Source organism: Lepidochelys olivacea (genome assembly GCF_965140295.1).
Source record: "Lepidochelys olivacea isolate rLepOli2 genome assembly, chromosome: 1".
NCBI lineage: Eukaryota > Metazoa > Chordata > Testudines > Cheloniidae > Lepidochelys > Lepidochelys olivacea.
In genome coordinates this window covers 50,771,955-50,796,656 of record NC_140411.1, presented here as the reverse complement: position 1 = coordinate 50,796,656, position 24,702 = coordinate 50,771,955, and the positions used below count along the sequence as shown (strand labels likewise).

At 40.9% G+C, this 24,702-nt stretch overlaps 1 protein-coding gene across 1 annotated transcript in view; it reads left to right on the top strand.

Moving 5' to 3' along the window:
- STARD13 (StAR related lipid transfer domain containing 13) overlaps positions 1 to 24,702 on the top strand; it is a 475,243-nt gene that overhangs the window by 188,767 nt on the left and 261,774 nt on the right. Inside the window, exon 5 of the mRNA XM_084616651.1 lies at positions 15,453 to 15,486. Coding sequence (XP_084472777.1) covers positions 15,453 to 15,486 — 34 coding nt within the window. The remainder of the gene's footprint in view (positions 1 to 15,452; positions 15,487 to 24,702) is intronic.

The following is a 24,702-nucleotide window of genomic DNA, read 5'->3' as shown; positions in this document are numbered from 1 at the left end:
AAAAGGGCTATGATCAGGACACAATGCAGTGCAAAGTGAAACAGTCACTCCGGTGAGGCATCTAAGACCTGCTGGTTCTATAAGGAGCTGGGCGCTATCCTATGTGGTGACCCTACCTCCACTGCCAAGAGCCCTGTGGATACTTCGGCAGGCATGGAAATGGTGGAAAGAGGACCTAACCCGGAGGATGAAGTCATGGATGAAGAGGTGGAGTTAGACGATGATGTGGAGCTCCTGGTGGGCCAGGCACCCAGGAACTGTTCACCGCTCCAAAGGTATCTAGCCAGTTTCAGCAGTTGCTCTCCGGCAAGCAAGAAGCAGAAGAGATGCTTGGTAAGTGGCTGTAGTTTGTGTAGTGCGGAGGTGGGTTCAGGGTATAGAAATGTACAAGGCTGGCTGTGTTTCTCTGTGCTGGACATTTCCCTGTGCATGGTGGAACAGGGCATTGATGCATGTCGAGATCTCAGGGGAGTCCTCCAGAGAAATTTCCAGAAAGGTTTCCTAGAGGTACTTGGCAATCCTCTGCCACAGGTTCCTTGGCAGAGCTCCTTTGTTCCTTCCCCCATTCTTGGAAACTTTCTGCGCCACTTGACAATCACTTGTGCAGGGACCAAAGCGGCACACAGGCGAGCAGCATAGGGACCAGGGTGGAAGCAACAAGCATGTAGTAGATGTGCCCTCGTTTCCCTGCTTATCCTCAGCAGTCAGATACCTGCTACAATGATCCTGGCCTGTGGACAAGTGTGGGAAAATTTTAGAATTTTTTCCCTAGTTGGCTGCACCACAACCCTTGAAGAGTGCTGTTTTCCCCGTGTAGAGCGCCCCCTATCCCCCGCATCCCTCTCCGTCGCCAACACTCACTATGCTTTTGTGTTCACAGATATGTGTGCTTGCCAAGGGTCAGTGAGAAAGTGATTATGTTTCAAAAGGTGTATTTTACTGAAATGTTTCAATGCTGTGTGTAAATTTAACAGTCATGCTTCTGTGCATTGTTCCTTCTGCTTCAGCCGATGTGGCCTTCAGGAACACCCAGGCACACCACAGAGTGTCTCTGCCAGATAAGCAAGTGTTCAAGATGGAGCAAAGAAGACATATTCCGGGAGGTACTGCACTTCTCCAATGAAGAGAAAAGGGGTCGCAAAGAGTGAAGGGAAGCCGATAGGCAGGACAGAAAAGAAAATGAGGAGTTTCTTAAGGACACTACTGAGCAGATGATTAAAGTCATGGAGGGAGCAAATGCAGATGCTGAAATCCTTAATAATGCTGCAGACTAAGCAGATGAGTGCCCGTCCTCGCCTGCAGCACGTTCAGAAATCTTTTCCATGCCTCCCCCAACTCTGCCCCCACAGTCCTTTCCGCTTTCCAGGACTTCTCGGTTTCCCCTTCACTCCGTCCCCTTAAACAACTTTCAAAATGATAGCTGGACCTTCAGCTCTGAAACTCTCCCTGCCCTTCCCTGGTACCTCCCTTCCCACCAAGCATCTTTGTGTGTGTTCTTGTTCTTGTTAAATAAAAGCAAAGTTTTTGAATGGTACCTCATCTTTATTTGTTTCCTACAAATTGAGATAGCAGGCACTACCAATACATACACAGGCAGTTTATTCATGTTCTTACTGGAATGTAAGGCCCCAAATATCACCATTACTTTCTAGAAAAACTACACGTAATGTAACATTGCAGCACCAATCACAGAGAGATACATTACTGGTTCTCATTTTCAAAGAGTTGCCTCAAAACCTCCCTGATTCAGATTGCCCCATCTGGGCTCCTCTGATAGTCCTGGTATCTGGCTGATCAAAATCAGCAGCCAAGTGGTCTGCCTCAGCACTCCACCCCTGAGCAAACCTTTCACCCTTAGCATCACAAAGATTATGCAATGTACAATATGCGGCCATGACCATGGGAATATTATCCTCATTGAGGCCTAAGCTGCCATAAAGGCATTGTCAGTGTGCCTTTAATCTGCCAAAGGTGCATGCCACTGTCATCCAGCACCTACTCAGCCTGTTGTTGAACTGCTCCTTACTGCTGTCCAAGTTTCCTGTGTAAGGTTTCATGAGCCGCGGCTGTAAGGAGTATGCCGGGTCTCCCAGGATCACTGTGGGCATTTCAACATCCCCCACTGCAATCTTCTGTTTTGGAAAGAAAGTCCCCACTTGTAGCTTTCTATACAGGCCAGTGTTCCTGAAGATGCATGCGTCATGTACCTTCCTGGACCACCCCACATTGATGTCCGTGAAATGCCCATAGTGATCCACAAGTGCCTGCAACTTGGAGTAGTACCCCTTCCTATTGATGTACTCCGTCACAAGGTGGTCTGGTGCCAAAATTGGAATATGTGTGCCATCTATTGCCCCTTCACAGTTAGGGAAGCCCATTTCTGCAAAGCCATCCACTATTTCATGCACATTTCCCAGAGTCATGGTCCTTCATAGCAGGATGCGATTAATTGCCCTGTACACTTGCATTAACACAGCCCCAACGGTTGACTTCCTGACTCCAAATTGTTTTGCGACTGACCGGTAGCAGTCTGGAGTCACCGTCTTCCACACAGCAATTGCCCCAAGCTTCTCTACCAACAGGGCAGCTCTCATTCTGGTGTCCTTGTGCCACAGTCCTTGGGCGAGCTCCGCACAGTTCCAGGAAGGTGGCTTTTCACATCTGAAAGTTCTGTAGCCACTGCTCATCATCCCACACCTGCATGACAATACGATCTCACCATTCAGTGCTTGTTTCCCAAGCCCAAAAGTGATGGTCCGCCCCTGCAACTGTTCCGTGAATGCCAAAAACAACCTAAAGTTGCTCCTATTCATATCACACAGCATGTCAGGCAACTGGAAGTCATCTTCAGTTAGGAACATCTTGATTAACTGCACTGCCATCCGCTATGTCTTCATGACAGTTATCAGGACATAGGAGAGCAGTGCAGGATCCATCCCTTCTCACAAAGATGCTGGGGTGCCTAGCAAAGAAGGGCCATTAAAAAATGCCACCAAAGAAAACCAGAAGCCCATGGAATTCTGGGACAGAAAGCAGTGCATCCTGGGACATTGAGCCCAGTCCCAAGAAGTGCCACAATCTGCTCTGCCTTCCCACAAGACCTAGCAGCAGAAGGTGTTGAGCTGGACTGTGGGATAGGTACTCACAATGCACTGCTCATGCTCTCGATGGTAGGTCCCCAAGTGTGGACACGTTCTGCTGACAGAGGGAGTGAATGTGAACCTGCAATACTGATTTTTATTACAGGGCTTTTTGAGTGTCAACATAACTTTTGTTGACAAAACTGTAATGTAGACAAGGCCAAAGACAAGCTTTTGAGTTCACACAGAGCTCTTCTTCAGGCTTGGGAAACTAACTCAAAGTGTCACTGCTAAATACAAGGTTTGAACAGATTGTTTAGCATAAGTAGTTAACACATATTTCAATGGACCATTCAAGGTGAAGTGGCCCATTAACCTGGGGGTTCTTAGTGGGTCATATATTGTTGTAATAAACCATAAATCCAGGGTCTCTATTCAGTCCATGATTTTTAGTGTCTAGCAAAGTTGTGGCTTTAAACTCCCAGCTCGTCTTTTGAGAGTGTGCAGGTTTCCTTTGAGGATGAGACCTGATAGGTCAGATATAGAGTGATCACTGTCAAAAGTGTTCACCCGCAGGTGATAATGGTGGTTTTTGTCTTCTATCATTTTCCTGTGTGAGTTCATTCCAGAGAGTAGTGATTGTCTGGTTTCAACCACATAGTTGTTGGTGGTGCATTTAGTGCACTGGATGAAGTATATCACATGTGATAAGATCCATGGATCTTGAAAGGTGTGTTGTGGACGGAGGGGACTTGATCATTGTAGCAGTAGAGATATGTCTACAGGTTTTGCATTTCTTGTTCTGGCATGGTCTGGTGGCACTTTGAGTTGCTATGTCCTGGTCTTTGGGCAGATTGCTTCTGATGATGAGCTTGGAGAGTTTCGGGGGAGTGTTTGAAGACCAGAAGCGGGGGTTCAGGAAAGATTTCTTTCAGGATGGGGTCCCCATCAAGTATGACTTGTAGTTGTTTGATGATACACCGTTCCAGCGTGAGGTGGTAGGTGACAACTAGGGGTGTGTGATCGGAGGGGATTTTATTTCTGTATTGAAGCAGGTTCTCTCAGGGTATTTGGGTGGTCCTTCCATGATGCAATCTACTTCCCTGGTAGAGTGTCCTTGTTTGGGAAGAGCAGTTTTGAGTGTGATAAGGCGTATATCCTGGTTATTCCCCCTGGGGCATATTCCATGGTATCTGAGTGCCTGCCTGCAGATAACAGACTTTTTGGTGTGGTTGGGGTGGATTTATGAAGGTAGGGGAGGATTCTTTGTATATAGTTATCTGAAAGGTTCCATTGTTGAAACTGGTCATGGTATCCCAGTTGATGCTGTTGTAGGTGTGTTCCAGAAAGAGTGTAATGGACGGGTGGTGGTTGTCCAGAGGATGAAAATATTGATGTATCTCAGGTATATCATTGGTTTCATGGTACATTTGTCCAGAAATCTACTTCGAGGTGGCCCTTAAGAGGCTTATTAGGGAGCCATCCTAGTAACCAGGGCTGATCCCCATGATTTGGACAAAGTGTGTGTTGTTGAATGTAAAATTGTTATGGGTGAGGATTGAAATGGATGGATTTGGCAATGTGTTTCGGGTGGATATCTGAGGGTTGTACGTTGTCTTGTAAATATTTAAGGCAGGCAAGGGTCATTGTGAGGGATGTTAGTGTATAGGGAGGTGACACCCACGGTGGCGAGGATGGTGTTCTCAGGGAGGTTGATAATGTTACGGAGCTTGTAGAGGAAGTCACTTGTGTCCTGGAGGAAGCTGGCCCTTTGTGCAGTGGGTGCTTTGAGGATGGTTTCTATGAGTCCTGGTATTCCTTGAGTAAGAGTGCTGTGGCCAGATATGATGGGTCTGCCTGAGTTCCCTTGTTTGTGTACCTTAGGAAGTATGTAGAAGGTCCTTGGGGTGGGTTCCTGGGGGATGTTTGTAGAGTTTCTCTTGGAGTTGTTTGCGAAAGGACTTTAAATTCCTGGGTCAAATATGGTGTGGGGTCTTCTTTGAGTCCTTTATAATAGATGGTGTCAGAGAATGGTCCCTTGAAATAGGTGTTCACTGCTTATGACAAACAGTCTGTTCAAACCTTTGTATTTAGCAGGGACACTTCCTTTGAGTTCATTTCCCAGACCTGAAGAAGAGCTCTGTGTAAGCTCAAAAGCTTGTGTCTCACACCAACAGAAGTTGGTCCAATAAAAGATATTGCCTGACCCAACTTGTCACTCTTGATCATTCTCTATCAACCCCTTTTGGAATTTATGGATCTGTTGTAAACCACAGGAACATTTTCTTTCCACAGTATACACATTATGGTGGTATCTTGAACAAATCGCAGTGATACAGTGTATTGAACATTATGCCAACATACTAGTAAGAGAAAAAAACACTTCACTACTAGTTACATAATTAAATACTTTGAAACTGTATTCAGCTTGGGTTCAAATTTAGCAGACAAAGCAGTTCGTGTCTGCCATCCCTATCCTCCTATAACTTTTGTGACTTCATTCACTTGCATTAGCCAAATAGGTCAAGGCCAGAGGCATGTGGGTTGATACTAAATCCCACGTGACAAGATCCATGAGGAACAGCATTAACTGAAATGTGCCATGTTAGCCTTTTGAGAAGATCAGTCTTGATAAGCAAGAGTATTGCAGAGTGATGGTGACAGAGAAGCAGTGTTTCTGAAAGCAAGACAAAACCACCAAATCAAATACAACATTAGAGCCACAAGTCACAGAAAGGATCAAGTCAGTTGTGACAGGTATGATGGAAGGGATTAATGAAACCCCTTTTTTGGAGTACTTTCTGCTTATGCTTCTTATACTGATAGCAGGTAGATGTTCCTGATGCACTAAAAGTAAATCCTTGTACTAAATGGGCCTTGGCTCTTAAAACTTGGATCTAACCTCTATTGTTATAATTTCTGGAAGTTTATGAGGAAGATTATCAACTGCTGAAAATCTGCATAATTCCATTCTGTAAATTAATCAGAGAACTTTTTGATGTTCAAACGTGATAAATGATAACTTACTAAAATGGCAGCTCTTCTAGTATAAACTATATTCGCTTTGTTTTCTTTTGATGGCAGTTTTAATATTGTTAAAAATGGTTTTCATCATTGTAGACATTATTAAGATACTACAGAATTTGTTCCAATCGCTCAGACAGACAAACACCTACAAGATCTTTATCAAGCATTCTTAAAACTACAATACTCACCTGAGGAAGTGAGGAAACAGATTGACAGAGCAAGATGGGTACCCAAAAGTCACCTACTACAGGACAGGCCCAACAAGGAAAATAACAAAACACCACTGGCCATCACATACAGCCCCCAGCTAAAACCTCTCCCGCACATCATCGGCGATGTGCAACCTATCCTGGAAAACGATCCCTCACTCTCACAGACCTTGGGAGGCAGGCCAGTCCTCGCTTACAGACAGCCTCCCCCCCTCCCCCAACCTGAAGCAAATACTCACCAGCAACTAGACACCATAGAAACACTAACGCAGCAACCAATCCCTGTAACAAACCTCATTGCCTACCCTGTCCCCGTATCTACTCTAGCGACACCATCAGAGGACCCAACCACATCATTCACACCATCATGGACTCATTCACCTGCACATCTACTAATGTGTTAGATGCCATCCTGAGCCAGCAATGCCCCTCTGCCAAGTACATTGGCCAAACCGGACAGTCTCTACATAAAAGAATAAATGGACACAGATTGGACATCAGGAATGGTAACATACAAAAGCCAGTAGGAGAACACTTCAATCTTCCTGGACATTCTGTAACAGATTTAAAAGTAGCCATACTTGAACAAAAAACCTTCAGAAACAGACTTCAAAGAGAAACTTCAGAACTAAAATTCATTTGCAAATTTAACACCATTAATTTGGGCTTGAATAGGGACTGGGAGTGGTTGGCTCAGTACAAAAGCAACTTTCCCTCTCCTGGAATTGACACCTCCTCATCAATTACTGGGAGTGGACTACATCCCCCTGATTGAATTGGCCCTGTCAACACTGGTTCTCCACTTCTCTTCATGTGTCAGTATAATAATACTTGCATCTGTAATTTTCACTCCATGCATCTGAAGAAGTGCATTTTTTACCCATGAAAGCTTATGCCCACATAAATCTGTTAGTTTTTAAGTTGCCACCGGACTCCTTGTTGTTTTTATAGACTTTATTGTTACTCTGCTTCAATTATTGCAAACCTTTTTTCCCTCTAATTAACAGGTTATTTAAAAATTGTCACTCTGAGGTCCTTTTCAGCTACATTTCTATTTGATCAAAACTTCAAACACTACACCAGCACTAAACGTTGCCTTAGCTCCCACGTCTCTGCCTCATCTCAATGATGAATACACTAGCTGGCCAACTGTCCCCAGTACATGGCTTATTAAAAACCTTCTATTACATATCTGCATGATTCAGTGGATCAGAATATATACAAAGTAGTAGTAGGTAGAGGATAAAGAACCATACAAATCTGGTCTTCTCTGACAGTTGATCTGGGCTTGGAGAAAATCTAGGGGAAGAACTTGAAGAAAACATTTGTAGTGGAAAAAAGGTAATAACAATGGAGGCTATGTTCAAGCTTTAAGAGACAAGGGTCATTTAGTACAGGGATTTATTTTTAGGGTATGTCCTTCACCTTACCAATTAAAATATTATGCTAGAGAAAACTGTATTTAGATCTTTATTAATAAGGAACAAATTATTTTAATACATTATTTAATGATGAAATTACCCTGAAGCCTTTGAAATTACATACAGTGACTAACTCTATTTTTGTACTTGCAGGCAAAATTTACAATTTTCTGGATTTTTAGAGCTGAACTTTGAAATGTCCAGGAAGTTTCAATGAACTTTGAATTTGAATGGGAGTTGGACGTTTAACTCCTTTAGGATCATTTAAAATCCTAGCCTAAAATATTAACTTCAATTCCATTTTCTGTTGTTGCACAATGTAAAAAATTCTGCATGCTGCAGATATCTGGATTCTGTGAGACAGAAACCAGGAAGGGCAATGCAATTTGTGTCACTTTGCCACTATAATAAGAAATAATTTATGGTCTTTAAATTGAACCCTTTGCCAAGACACCAAAAGAGAAACCCACTTCCTTTTATGTACATTCTTACTCTGATTGCTACTTGAAACTTTTCATGAGTATAGGGGAAACAATATGAAGTGGTGGAGTTTTAAAATGTTTGTGACTTCCATTAAAACACTGTCACTTCAATGCTTATACAGAATTGAATATATTTATGAAAGGTTTTTATTTTGATAACATTGCAGAATGCAGGTTTGATCCATGCGGCTAGATGCCCCCATCTCAATTAGTTCTTTTCCTAAGCAATAAAAGTGCCTTTAGGGTCATCCATTAAAGATGTCTATAGTGGGGTTTTTTAAAATCTTTTTATATTCACCTATGACAATGGATTAAATCCTACATGCCTTTCTCTAGTGAGTACACCCATTGAACTCAAGTGTACTGATCCATCTAGATTTGACTTTGACAGCTAGAAATTCCGGTCATGTGACTTTTCCACAGCAGCCAGAGTAGTATTAATTTTTATTATTTGTACAGTATCAACAGTGTGCTAGGTGCTTATGTCTAGGGTCCTAAGGTAACCATCTGCCACTGTGATAGCTCTGTCATAAGCTGATATGGAGAAAACATTTTTAGTGCTTGTTCAGGATTTTTGTTAAATGTGGTGCCATGCAACAGAATCTGCAGTGAACAGCACTTGGTTTGGCCTACAGCTGGAAATTTACATGAATTCCATGGATTATGTTTAGGGGATGGGTTTATTTAGGAACCAGTGGTTGTTGGTTATTATAATGAAGGTCATGTGGTTCATGATCCATTTTCTCTGAAGCTGGTCTAGGGATACCATGGGCCCAGTCCTGCCGTAAATAATCCCACTGAAGTCGATTATTCACAGAAGGAAGGGGACCAGGATTTGGTCCAATGGTAGTGTTACCTTCTAGATGGTTTCCCTGACCAGTGTAGAATATGTTCTTAATGCTACATTATTTAAAAACTTTATTTTGAGAAAAATCTTGAGTACAGTAATGTGTTACACACTGTTCCTTATTACTTAGGGCGTGTTTCTACCCTCCATTAGTAGCTTCAACTCTCTGTGTGGTGCAGAACAGCATGTGCATTGAAAAACTGCCTGACACTGTTTATACCACTCATTGGAGGGCAGGATGAAATCCTGAGTGACTGACTTGTCTTATAAGTGTCAGAAGATAATAAGGCACAGATCCTCAAAGGTATTTAGGAGTTTGAGGATCTGGGCAAAGGTCCCTTATTTTGCACAACTATATAGTCCTGATATCTGTTGAGTTTTCTTTTTCTATCAATCTTGTAAAAATGTCTAGCAAAAATGCTGATCTGGTGACTCAGTTTTGTATGTGAATTTCTAGATTGCTCCTTTAGAACAGGGTATATATATGTATAGTTTTAAATTAAGGTCTAACAAACTATTTAATCAATAATATTAACAACAAGCATGATTTCCAGTCTATTCCAAGCAAAGTTAAGTGATGTCCTTCCATAACTATTAATCAACAAGAAAAGTCATCTAACTATATCATATGCCATCTTCAGACAACGTTACGCTTCATAACTGTGCTGCAATTTTTTTCCATAGAATGTAAACCCATAGAATAGAAAACCCTGTTTTTATTAGCATCAGATGTCAAGTGGGCCTGTCAAAATGCCAGGGTTTATTAGATAACAATGATATTTTTGAGTCCCTATCTATGTTGAATTAACTTCTTGGCTTTTTATTAAATGTCGAAAGAATCACTTTCATGTCGTACAAATAACCTAATTATTTTTCTTCTTCTTTTGATGGAGTGATTTGCTTGGAATCAGTGATTGGAGTTTGACAGATGTTCTCAAATACCACTGTCAGATTGAAATGTTTACAATTTGGTTTTAAAATGGCTAATAACTAATGAAATTTGATGGGGGAAGAGGGAAGTAAAATTCTTGGACACAACTGTCATTTTTATTTTTGTGAAAGTGGCAGATGAAGTTACAGGACTGGCTAGCATTGCAGAATCATTGTGCTGTTGCAGATTACAATAATCCTGAGTTCATTAGAGTTCCCATTTCGTAGTCATTTTCATTGTCAAAAAAGGCTTTTATGTGACAAGAAGCTTACTAGGACAAAATCTTACATTATTAAATCATCTAATCCAGCTGTACCATGTAGGTTTCATGCCCACACAATTTATGCATGTCAGAAATAGTGTATATTTGAGGAAAAAATCTTTGAGCATGTTGATCTGTTTTCATTGCTGGATTTATATTACTGGTGTTTTCCTCCTATCCATTTCCACATCATTTTAATTGTTTGTTTGCATAACTTATATATGTGAAATTGCTTTCAGGGATATCTTTAGAATTTTGGATTATTCTTGGGGGTTGCGGGGTGCGTCTACACAGTCTCCTTTTCTTTACCTGCCCACACACTATGAATCATCTTTCCTGCTCTCTTTTGCCACATACCCCAAATATTCTTTCCCTGATTCAGAAAGGTGGCTTCAATGGGACCAATCATGTGCTTAAAGTTATGCCTGTTTTAAAGTATCTTGCTAAACCAAGACTTTTCCCTCTCCTGCTTAGCATGGTCTGGGAAAGGCCTGGCAGCCAGGACTTTGCCCAGAGTGAGCTAGCAGAGATTACACTAGACACAGTGGATACAGCTGCCAGTGGAGCAGGGATCAGTGTTCTCAGACCGGAGACCCACCAGGTGAGGAGCTGTCTACTAAATTGTTGGCTGTTCTGAGAGCAGAGAGATAAGACACACACATGCCAAGTGCTTTAAAACAGAGCTAGAGAAGGACCTCCCACTCAAGTTTCCCATATTACACGTCCTTTTCTTTTGTAGGAACTGGAAGACCAAGAACTCTGAGTTTTTAACTTAATTCCACAGTGGCCCCAAATGAACTCAGGGCCCCACCCTTGATCATACATTTCTCAGATTCCATAAACCAGACTTTATCAATGTCCTGTGATTATAAAACAAAGCGGGTCTGAGTCCTCTCTCACAGAGGTGAATTAGAAGTGAATCCATTGAGGTCACTGGTGTAAAAGTGGTATGAGAGGAGGACTGAGGCCAATGTCTATCGGAAAACTCTTGGTTTCTGTATTCTGGTTTTTATAGCTCAGGTAAATGGTTTTATCAATGCAAGATATTTGTCTTTGGATTCTATTTAACACTTCCATTTGCAAAATTACTACAGCTGGAGTTGTTAGTGAATTTTCTTCATTATTGAGAACAGCAGGTGCTGGAAACTTGAACTAATCTAGTCCATGGTTTCTGTGGATTTGATTGGATATTGCCATGCAGTACAGATGGGATGCTAGTGCTCCAACAAATGTATTTTGTTCGACAGTCAGTTATATAGTGCCTTACTATTACAATTTCCATAAATCACTTTTAGTCTGGAAGATTTCTGTTGCCATCTGGGTTTGCTCCAATTACAATTTGCATCTTTTGTTGTATGCTGTTCGAAAAAGACACTGGAAGTTGTTGTAGCCTGACTTTGATTGGAAAATAACTGGTGCCCCTAGGGCTATGTTAGAACACTAAAACTGAGGATGAGGGCAGGACTGTGTTGTTATTTATTTTGACTTATATACTCTGAGAAAGTACTTATTCCTGGACTTAGGTGCTCTGATTTAAAAGCACAAACTAAACTAAACAAATAAAATCTAGCAGTTTATCCCCGACTTAAACAACAAAGTTAACCAGGTTTCAGAGTAACAGCCGTGTTAGTCTGTATTCGCAAAAAGAAAAGGAGTACTTGTGGCACCTTAGAGACTAACCAATTTATTTGAGCATAAGCTTTTGTGAGCTACAGCTCACTTCATCGTACACACAAAGCATGAAAAAATACCTCCCCCCACCCCACTCTCCTGCTGGTAATAGCTTATATAAAGTGATCACTCTCCTTACAATGTGTATGATAATCAAGTTGGGCCATTTATAGCACAAATCCAGGTTTTCCTCCCCCCTGTTAATAAACAATGGTCACATAAACACCACCCTATACCGGAAACCTACTGACTGCTATTCCTACCTACATGCCTCCAGCTTTCACCCTGACCACACCACACGATCCACTGTCTACAGCCATACTCTGCGATACAACCGCATTTGCTCCAACCCCTCAAACAGAGACAAACACCTACAAGATCTCTATCAAGTATTCTTACAACTACAATACCCACCTGCGGAAGTGAAGAAACAGATTGATAGAGCCAGAAGAGTTCCCAGAAGTCACCTACTACAGGACAGGCCTAACAAAGAAAATAACAGAACGCCATTAGCCATCACCTTCAGCCCCCAACTAAAACCCCTCCAACACATTATTAAGGATCTACAACCTATCCTGAAGGATGACCCAACACACTCACAAATCTTGGGAGACAGGCCAGTCTTTGCCTACAGACAGCCCCCCAACCTGAAGCAAATACTCACCAGCAACCACATACCACACAACAGAACCACTAACCCAGGAACCTATCCTTGCAACAAAGCCCGTTGCCAACTGTGCCCACATATCTATTCAGGGGACACCATCACAGGGCCTAATAACATCAGCCACACTATCAGAGGCTCGTTCACTTGCACATCCACCAATGTGATATATGCCATCATGTGCCAGCAATGCCCCTCTGCCATGTACATTGGTCAGACTGGACAGTCTCTACGTAAAAGAATAAATGGACACAAATCAGATGTCAAGAATTATAATATTCATAAACCAGTCGGAGAACACTTCAATCTCTCTGGTCACGCGATTACAGACATGAAAGTTGCAATATTACAACAAAAAAACTTCAAATCCAGACTCCAGCGAGAGACTGTTGAATTGGAATTCATTTGCAAATTGGATACAATTAACTTAGGCTTGAATAGAGACTGGGAGTGGCTAAGTCATTATGCAAGGTAACCTATTTCCTCTTGTTTTTTCCTACCCCCCCCCCGCCCCTCAGACGTTTTTGTTAAACCCTGGATTTGTGCTAGAAATGGCCCACCTTGATTATCATACACATTGTAAGGAGAGTGGTCACTTTAGATAAGCTATTACCAGCAGGAGAATGGGGTGGGGAGAGGTATTTTTTCATGCTTTGTGTGTATATAAAAAGATCTTCTACACTTTCCACAGTATGCATCCGATGAAGTGAGCTGTAGCTCACGAAAGCTTATGCTCAAATAAATTGGTTAGTCTCTAAAGTTAAAGGTATTAGATGGTTGACCTCAGTCCCAAATACATCTCAACTTTCTCCAACAGCTTTGAAACATAGATAGACCTTGCCCTAATTCAGACCTTGCCAGAGGTAAGCGAGAATTACAAAGCTGAGGGCTCTTTATGGAGAATACCACCAGTACTGACCCTTTTAAACTGAGGAGGTCCCTAGCTTGAGCACCTCTGCTGATTGCATCTGTGAGAGTATGGCTCAGGGAGAGCAGTGCTCTGTCAAGCAGGCAAGACTAAGACCATGTTGGGGTTTTATAGGCTGACACAAACTCCTCAGATTTCATCTAGAAGCTCATTGCAGGTCATGAAGCGCTGGTGTAATGTGCTCCCAGTGAGACACACTGCACCAAAAGCAGGCGGCCACACCGTGTACCACCTTCCATTTCTGCACAGACTCAAGTTTTTGTTCCGTTGCTATAGTCTGATCCAGAGATGACAAAATCCTAGATAATAGAAATGGTTTCAGCTCCAGAAGAAGAGGTTGCAACCTTCTAACCAAATGTATCTCCTCATCTAACAGCTTTTGGGGATCTAACCAGTGATGATATCTCCAACATTGCTTCCAGTTGCTGTCTCCAATTGAGCACCATCACCTAAATCACTGGATTGAGTTTACAGCCAGCTAGTTCTTCCGCCTGTACTGCCTAGGAATTGGGTAGTATCCCTTTAAGTAGTTTGTGAGCCCTCTAGAGGGCATCCTTGTCTTCTGTCGCAGAAGCCCCCAGGACCTAACAGAGTATCCGTGTATATATGTAACTAGGCCGTGTATGTTTGTATGTAGTTAATAAACATGGTTATTTAGAACCCAACTCTGTCCATGTTTAAAAGTGGTTGGGGTTAGGTCAGAGTTAGCTAATACACGTTAATTAAATGTCGTCAAATCTCACTCCCATGCTAAGCTAAACCCAACCTAACCTTGACTACTTTTGCTAGACAAAACCTAAACTGTGATCATAACTGGGCTTTTACAAAGTAAAATTGTCTTGCAGTATTTCTTAGGTTGGGAAAACAACTCCATGCTGCCTCACCTAGAAAGAGTGGTTTTTTTTCTAGTGTCAAAATCAGATTCAAGACTCACTGAATTTGTCAGACCACTCTGTTTATTAGCAAAGCGCTTTGCCAATGCACCCAGATATATGTGAGCCTTCTGCAAAAGCTCAAGCTAACTTATTGATACAGATAAGCCAAAGCCAATTTAACATAGGAGACAAAAGGAAGCAGAAACTGACAAATATACGTACATATCTTATTTGCATACTAACGTTTACCAATCTTCTAGCTCAGTAGAAGCTGTAAGTTAATTAGTTTGAGGACCCATTGTCTCACACTCCTTAATGTTTCTCTTCCTGACAACTATATTTCAACAAACTCTTCAAGCAGCATTTCTTTAATGAATTATAATTTCAATATAATTCATTCTACTTTCACACTAGTATGAAAGTAGAAAATTTAATTACATTTTGTATTTAAGGGAGGACCTTTCTGATGTTTCAGTAAAACGTGCATATAAATTAAGAGCTGAGGACTCTCTTTTTTAACTTAAGTTTGTATGGAGTGATCCTCATCAAGGCTGGAGAGGCAGCATTTAATGGATGAGGCAATGTAGCAGTTTAGTGCTTCTGAGAGAGCTGCAGATGATTTTCATGTAGCAGGACCAAAGAATGCACACTAGCTTGACAAAGCCCTGGCTGGGATGATTTAGTTTGGGATTGGTCCTGCTTTGAGCTGGGGGTTGGACTAGATGACCTCCTGAGGTCCCTTCCAACCCTGATATTCTATGATTCTAAGACATGGGAATGGCTGCATCTCAAGCAAATTGCGGATTCTGTGAGGTTCTCATCTGGAATCTTCTTGGTATCCAGAAGGATCAGTTCAGTCTTTTGACTTTACATAAATTGGGTGAAAATTAAGCTTATCTTGTCCCCAGGGCCTTTAAATTAAAGTTATGGGTTGTACTGACCCAAACAAGATGGTGATGTTTCTAAGTTTAAAGTCCGTTCTTACTTTTGTCATAAAATTATATCCTGAGCCTTTTGGGAAAATGTTAAACTAAAAAAAGAATTATTTCTTACAGGTGTTGTCTCAGAAGCTGAGCAAAGAGAAAGCAGGTAAGTCCATAATCTTCTGAAAAAGACATTCTGCTACTTACAAGTTATACCCTATTGAAAGTTTCTTGAGAAACAAGGTAAACATGTTAAAAGAATATACATCGTGATGGAACATCTGTGGGACTCTCTGATGTTTATACTAGACTCGGGTTCTGTATTTTTTTCAGTGCTGTTGTTTTGGACAGTTTTGTACTATTGTCCATGAACACGGTGTATATATATTTATTTAGCCACCGTTAGGCCATAAGGAAGTTGCAAATTCTGCTACTTTGGATTTACAGCTTGTAAAGTGGGTTCTGAAATAATAAGATAAAATATATATTTCTAGAGAGTCAGTGTTAGTGATGTGGAATTAATCTGGCCTCTTTCTTGTAACTATTTAAAGTGTATTTATTTAGCTAGGACTTTTGCAAATCATTTATGGGACATTAAGGAGGGATCACTGGCAGACTGATGTGGCCATTAAATATTAATGATACCCGCTTATTTGATTAGTACATAGGAAATTATTTCTCTTGTAATTAATTTTAATTATCTGAGGCACCCAAGTTTATGGCAATAATCATTACATTTGTGGAAATAAATAACTAGAAATCCAAACTCACTCAGTGTGACTACTAGGAGCTAAAATAAAGGTTTGGATATGCATCTGTGTGCATAGAGGTCCTCATTCAGCATGGCACTTAAACATATGCTTAAATCACATTGACTTCATGAATCCAATTGATTTCAGTGAGATGTAAGCCTATGCATCAGTGCTTTGCCCAAGTAAGTCCAGAGTTCTTTATTATATTGTAACTGAGAGCAATGAAGAAATGTAGAAAACGGCAGGTGTTTCCAAATGTGATATTAGTATTTAATAGCAGTAACAGAATTTTGCAAAGAAGCCCAAAGAATGACTTGGTGAATCCTTATTGTCACATAACCCTACGTCCGTTCGAACCCTTTTAAAAATCATGAAGTATGGGATTTCTGGATCTGCACAAATCAGAAAAAAAAATGAATTTCCTTTACAGTGCAAAGTACAGTGAATATGCAGTACACTCTGATTAAACATAAAGTAATTGTGGATCATTATTTTAATGATTTTTTTCTCCATATTACCCTACTTCTCCTCTTTATCTGGCTGGGGGACTGGTTTGAACAGGTCCTCTAACCCTGTGATCTCTTCTAGTTTAAATTAACATGTGCCCCCGTTCCTTCAGTTCCCAAATTGCATCTTCTGTCTTTCCAAGGGCTATTTTAACTCTGCTAGATGAGGGAATCATTTTTATTGCCAATGTCACCAGTTCAACGGATCAGCTGGCAAAGGTGCTGATTTAGCACAATGGTTGGAATCTGGCCTAGAAAACAGAGGTCTTAATTGGCAGTTCTGTGCCCATTTACTTTACCATTGTGTCAATGATATGTGATGGTTGTTAAATGTAGTATAGTTCTATTATGTTTTTGTGCACGTTAACTTTATCTACTGGATCAATTGTGTTTTCAGTAAATAATGTCGATACTTGCCTATGAAAAATAAGTGTACATTATTCTAAAGGTGAACAGCTTCCATCAGATGCTGGTATTGATTTAGTGATGAAATATTTTCTTCAGCTCTTTACTGAAATATCTACTTGAATCAAAATCTATATGTTGCACTGAAGACTGGGAATCTTAAAGGATTTACAAGCGTGTACATTTTAAACAAAATGGAGTATTTAAACAGCATTTCCAGTATTTTGACTATGATACATTTCTTAATTGCTTTTCTTTTACAGTAATATATCCTTTGTCTCTGCAAGAGAAATAAGATTTATCACCCATCTTACAGTTGGGGAATGCTTGTTGCAAACTGGCTACCAACAGGCTTTGTGACAAGTGATTTCCTGACATAATTTGATCACTGAAGTTTAACCATGGCATGTTGTCATGTAGTAGAGCTGGTTGGGAAATTTTCATCCAAAAATTCATCCAAAAATTCATCCAAAAATTGTAATTCATCAAAACCAAAACTTCTGACAGAAAATCTGTTTTGACAAATTTCCCATTTAAATTTTTTTTGAAAAATTTATATATCATTAAAATATCATCATGTTTTGATACTTTCAAAAGGAAAAGTGTGTTGACTTTGATTTGAAATTTGAGTTACATTGTAGTAAAACAAAATGTAAAAAGTCAGAATCAAAATGAAACATTTTGAAATGACTGAAACAAAGCATTTCAATTGACCTGAGCTGAATTTTTTCAAATGTTCTAGTTCACAAAAATTTTCAAGTTTTGACATTTTGTCCCAATTCAGGTTGGGAAAATATGTTGAAATCTGAAAAATTCTGTCCGGATGGGAAACCAGTTTCCTACCCTGCTCTGTTATGTACTGCAATACAGTACTTTTTGTTTAATATGGATCTGATCAAAACACAAACACTGGAGTTTCCCTGCCATTGTAAGTTTCCTTATCATTATCCATTATAGGCAATACTTTTTGTTGTTGTTTTTTAAAGCGGAATATTTTTAAAGGCAAACAGAATTTGCAAAAACCTATATTAATGCAATGTCAAGGTTGTGAATTTAAGGAATTTAAGGTTTGTGTTGCAAAATGTACTTTCCCATAATGGGCATGCTACTTATTAAGGTGTATCTTTAGCAGGTGAAATAGATGGTCAGTTTTTACAGGGAGAGATGTAGTGGGGTCCCCCAGGATCTGTACTGGGACCAGTGCTGTTCAACATATTCAGAAATGATCTGGAAAAGGAGTAAACAGTGAGGTGGCAAAGTTTGCAGATGATACATAATTAGTGAAGTCCAAGCTGACTGCAAAGCGATGCAAAGGGATCTTACAAAACTGGGTGAGTGGGCAGATGAAATTCAGTGTTGATAAATACAAAGTAATGCACATTGGCAAACATAAATGCCAACTATACATACAAAACAATGGGGTCCAAATTAGCTGTTACCCTCAATAAAGAGCTCTTGGATTCATTGTGGATAGTTCTCTGAAAATATCTGCTCAATGTCAAAAAAGCTAACAGAATGTAAGGAACCCTTAGGAAAGGGATAGATAATAAAAAAAATCATAATTATTAGTATTATGAAAATATAAATATAAATTATTAGTATTCCCACACACACAGTTCTGATCACCCCATCTCAAAAAAAAAATGTTAGAAAAGTACAGAGAAGGGCAACAAAAATAATGGATGACTAAGGGGAGATATGATAGGTTTATAAAATCACAAATGGTGTGGAAAAAGCGAGTAAGAACTTTTTTTTTTTTTTTACCCCTTCATATCACATACACACCAGGGGTTACCCAATGAAATTAATAGATGCCAGGTTTAAAACAAACAAAATAAAGTACTTCTTCATATAATGCACAGTCAACCCGTGGAACTTGTTGCCAGAGGATGTTTGTGAAGGCCAAAAGTATAACTGGGCTCAAAAAATAATTAGATAAGTTCATGGAGGATAGGTCTATCAATGGCTATTAGACACGATGATCAGGGATGCAACCCCATGCTGCGAGTGTCCCTAACCCTCTGAAGCCAGGAGCTAGGATGGGATGATGGAATAGATCACTTGATAATTGCCCTGTTCTGTTCATTCCATCTAAAGCATCTGGTACTGGCCACTGTCAGAAGACAGGATAATGCATTAGATGGACCATTGGTCTGAACCAGCGTGGCCGTTCTAATGTTCTTACGAAATAGTCTTCAAAAATACCAAACAGCTATGTGCAATCAGCTACTTAATTTTGCATTTCCTGACTGTTTTGTGTTTAACTTCAAAATCTTAAAGTTGCAATAATAGAATTTGTGCATTCGGTTTCTTTAGTGTGTTAAAGCTCTCTTAATAAAAGAAGAACAAAAGCAGAGAAGAAAGTCCCCAAACTTCACCTCTCATGCTTATTTCTTTGCACTCCTTTCTTTCTCCTTGACATTCCTCCTCATTCTTTTTCCTTGGTCACCACTTCCACATTCCTCTCATTTTCCCTTTATCCTTTCTTTCTCTTTCCTTGGCCCTTTCCTCCTTAAAGATCCCTTCCCTTTTCTTTCAACTTCGGTGTCCCACCCTCCATATTCTCTCCCTCTAGGGTTGTCATGGCCTAAAAAAGTGAATTCCAGGTAATGCTAGAATTGCTCAGCGGTTCATCATCTTCTTCCCCACCTACTATGAAGCTACCAGTTGTTTAGTAGGGAGTCCTCACTTCCAGCCTTGAATAAAGAAGGAGCTAGTGATCAGAGACAGTGCTACTAGAATACTGGACAGTAGGAGTTTGGAGTGGAAATCAAGGCCTTTCCCTGTCATTGGTTGGCACCAGTGTTCCTCTGGTCAGGTCAGGGGCATACATATGTTGTTTTCCTTGGCCTCTAGTCATCTCTCCACAAAACCACATTTGTCTGTGAGGGGAAAATACTTTTCTTTGTACTGTTTTTCTTTCTTTTCTTTTGTATTTTTTAGCTTTTAAAAATAAATTAAAAGATGTTTGGGATGCCATTTCCTGGAGTTTCAGAGTGAGTTCCTCACAATATGTTTATCAGAACACTTGCAGCTTTTCTTAGAAAACATTGTAATGCACAGAGTCACTTGGCCCCTCTGGGAAACCTTTTATGGCATACCAGCATTGTTAGAAATGTAGTGACATGTTCAACCCTCAAGAATATGGCAATATTTTATGAGTATGAATATTGTAAATAACGTTCTGCACATTAAATATGATATACCTTAGGAGAAAATATTAAATACTGGCAAGTGGTGAATTAGTAAAGGGATGACTTGGTCTTCCTGTTCTACTTTCTGATTTATTTCCCTGATATTGTATGCTGTGCTATAAGAGTTTCCACTTCTAAACAACAAATCTAAACTTTTGAACCAAACCCGCCAAAAATGATTTTCAAATAACTTAAACAGTAAATTAGAGGATACTCATTTCCAGAGGAGGAGATGAGTTTTCTCCAGCTTTGGAGTTCACATTTCTGTACAGTTGTGAGTGCATGTTCCTATACCACAGTTAGCTACAATAATTCAACTTGCGTTTGCAGCCCTGGCAGCTTTTAATCGTTTAGTAAAGTAGCGTGGCCAAAATGTTCAAACTTACCATACTTAGACACCCAAGTAAGGGCCCAGGTTGTCAGAGGTATTGAGTAACTGCTGCTCCCATTGACTAATAGGAGACCAGCATTCCTGAAAAAACAGGCCACTTTTTTAGGAGGCCAATTTTTCAAATTTGGCCTGTGTAATTTTGTGGCGCTAAATTAATGACTTCTTATTAAAAGTTGTAACCATGCTACAAATGTTGTATAATGAGAACATCAGTTGCTTCCTGAAATCTTCTGTCAACTATATTGTTGCTGTCATTTCATAGGGGAGCTGCTTGTCTGCCCTGCTGGGATATAATTACCGTAATAAAATAGCCAACAAAAACAAAAGAGAAAATATATTATGGGGAGAAAAATGAATATCCATTTTGACAGACCCATCATTATTCCATATGATAACAAATTGCACTTTGATTGTTCTTAACAGTACCTCTTAAGAAAACTATTTATAAATGAGGTTTTGGGTGATGTTGAATGCTGCTTAAGAAGAGTGACATAAATAATAGTTTGTAATCCACTAGTAAATGCCTCTCTAGTAAATGCCACATAGAAGATGATGTTCCTCTAACTCAAGTACTAGAGGTCTGTGCTGGAGAAATTAAAGGTCCTGGGTAGAGTTCTACAGAGAGAGGTACAGTAATTCCATTTCACAGAGGATTCTAATATTCTGAAACTTTGTTTCATTCCAATTCAGAACAAAAGCCTCAAATTTTGAAATTCTCTGCAAAACACAAAATTCTTGGGTGTCGGACTTGGACAGTCAGCATGGTGAGCTTCCCCAGAACTGGAACCCCAGGAAACCCTGAGGTCCCTAGAACCCATGCAGTTTGCATTATTATTACTTACTGTTTTCAATCTAGCAGTGCCTAAGGGGCTCAGCCAAAGATCAGGGCCCTGCTATGCTAGGCACTATAGGAACATTTATCGAAAAGATAGCGCCTGTCCTAAAGAACTTAAAGTGCAGGTTAAAAAAAAATAAGTAAACTGTTTTCTTAAATAATTAGCAATTAAGTTTTCACACTCTAAAAAAGTATGTGTGGGTGAGGGGGAGGATTGGGGTGACAATAAAACTCAGCAACAAAGCTGGTGCCATAGCCCAGTAATGTTCATATCCCCTGGATCTGTCTATGAGCCAGTGTAACCCACACACCTCCTGAGTGTGGTGTTTTGTCCCCTCTAGTGACACCAAGACCACTTAGAGATTAATGACAGGTTTCAGAGTAACAGCCGTGTTAGTCTGTATTCGCAAAAAGAAAAGGAGTACTTGTGGCACCTTAGAGACTAACCAATTTATTTGAGCATAAGCTTTCGTGAGCTACAGCTCACTTCATTGGATGCATACTGTGGAAACTGCAGAAGACATTATATACACAGAGACCATGAAACAATACCTCCTCCCACCCCACTATCCTGCTGGTAATAGCCCATCCAAAGTGACCACTCTCTTTACAATGTGTATGAAAATCAAGGTGGGCCATTTCCAGCACAAATCCAGGTTTTCTCACCCCCCCCCCCACACACACACAAACTCACTCTCCTGCTGGGGGTGGGGGGGGTGAGAAAACCTGGATTTGTGCTGGAAATGGCCCACCTTGATTATCATACACATTGTAAAGAGAGTGGTCACTTTGGATGGGCTATTACCAGCAGGAGAGTAAGTTTGTGGGGGGGGGGGGGGGGGGAGGGTGAGAAAACCTGGATTTGTGCTGGAAATGGCCCAACTTAATTATCATACACATTGTAAGGACAGTGATCACTTTAGATAAGCTATTACCAGTAAGAGAGTGGGGTGGGAGGAGGTATTGTTTCATGGTCTCTGTGTATATAATGTCTTCTGCAGTTTCCACAGTATGCATCCGATGAAGTGAGCTGTAGCTCACAAAAGCTTATGCTCAAATAAATTGGTTAGTCTCTAAGGTGCCACAAGTACTCCTTTTCTTTTTTTAGAGATTAATGAGTCTGCTCTATAGGGTTAGCTAAGGGAGAGTTGGCTTTTAGCTCATGCACTAGAGGCTCATGCACTAAGCTTCAGAGGTCCCTGGTTCAATCCCGCCTGCCAACAACCAGGGTCTGTTAGTGTTACAAGTGGGGACTCATCGGGGATATCAACTGGGAAGTCTCTGAAGCTCGGGATGCGCTTCCTCAGCTAGGGGAAGTATGTAACCTCCATACCTCCTGGGTGTGGTGTTCTGTGGCACCGAGACCACTTAAAGATTAATGAGTCTGCTCTAGGAGCCAGTGGGCTTTTAGCTCATGCACTAGAGGCTCATGCACTAAGCTCCAGAGGTCCCAGGTTCGATCCTGCCCCCAAAGACGGGGTCTGTTGGTGTTACACCAGTACTTGCTGCGCTAAACATAAGGTACTTACATCATTTAATTTTTCAAGGCATAAGGTCCCTCTCCATACACTAGGTCTAAACTAAAATAGTCTCCTCCAAAACAGCCCTGCTCTACCACCGCTAAAGGCAATCCATTCCCTTATCAGAGATCCAGGATGAAAAGATGTGGCTCTTGCCATTAGAAATGCTGAGTACAGAGACCTGTGCGGTATGAGCAAGAGATCATAACAGAAAGAAAAAGGAGAGCGTGGAGTCACTTGAAAGAAATTTTCAAAGGAACAGGCAGCCCTACTGAAGCCCCTGTGACTTTGTTCCAACCTTCATGACCGCATCTGTGTTACTCCTCTGGGCAAGTCAGAGCACCTGTTCTGTGGAGGATAATCACGGATAGATGTGTGTGTCTGAGTGAAGGAGAGGGATGCTTCTCGTCTCCAGCCAAAGTATAATCATCACTGGATGAAACTAAGCAAGCTAATTTCTCCCAGTATATCTCCTAGCAGCAATTATTCTACTCAGCTTGAGCATTTTGGTTCCTTCATGTATTTTAAAGTTATCACTAAACAGCACAAGACAACAGTTAACTCAAAGCACTCTAGACTGTGGATAAAGGAAGCGAATTTACTCTACTGACAAAATAATGAAGTCATCTTAAGAGCTGACAGAGCTATTTTAATGATGTCTGAAAAACTAAATATAGCAGTTTATAGTCATATTTGCTGATGCAGGGTAATGTAGTCTCTAGCAGCGAGGGGCTGGCAGAGAAGATGGTGCACTGCAGTAATACAATGAAATCCTTACATGACCTTGGCCGTTTGTGAGATGCTCTGTGGATAGACGTGTGCCCTTGACTGATACATTATGAGATACGAAGAGAAGCAGATGTTAAAGCCTTATGGCTTTAACAAATGGCCTGATCCTACTTTTCCAGGCAAAACTCCTCCAGGTGACTTCCAGGATAACTCTCACTGAAGAAATAGGGGCCATATGGCATATCTGCAGTTATATATGTCATGCTGTAAAAGGGACCTGCTGCAAAAAATGGGCCTTATTCTGGGAGATACTAGCACCTGTGGCCCTTAGTGGAAACTGCAGGTGCTTGGCTCAACTCAAGATCAGGCCCATTCTTTTCTTCAGGTCCTTCTGACTACATGCACCTTGTGCTTTTCAGTGGTACAAAGCTTCAGGCTTACCGAATATGCTGTGGCTTTACTGCAGTCCCTGCGCCAGGGGCACAACATAGCTGCACTGAAAAATGCAGATTTATTGTAAATAAACAACCTCATCATCATCATCATCATCAAAAAGGGAGTAAAAACCCCCTCAAACAAAATAAAATGAAAAATGGGGAAGGGGGGGATATTTCAGCTGGAACGATGTTTTATTTGACCCAAAATGAAATGTTTGTTTGTTTGTTAATTTTGGTGAGAAAACCTGAAAAGTTTCCACTTAGGGTTAATCCGGAATGAAAAATCAGTTATTTGCTCAGCTTTGCTCCCCACCTGGGACGGGGTGTATAAACCTCGCACCAGCTGAGCGAGGGTAAATGACCCACTCAGGGTATGAGCACCCCCACTGCACCACAACTGCAAGACATAAGGCCCCTGGTAGGAAGATGTAAAAGGGAGAAGTTCAGCTGCAGAGCTGGGAGGAGAGCAGACCTTCAGCCCTCGGCTCCTGGAGAGGAGCTCAGCTGAGAGCAGGGACTGCTCGTATGACTGCTGCCTTTTGGAGCCCACTTAGGGGAGATGGGCCTCATGCTGAATAACGAGTGCTTCAGAAGGTTACCAGTGACTCACCTG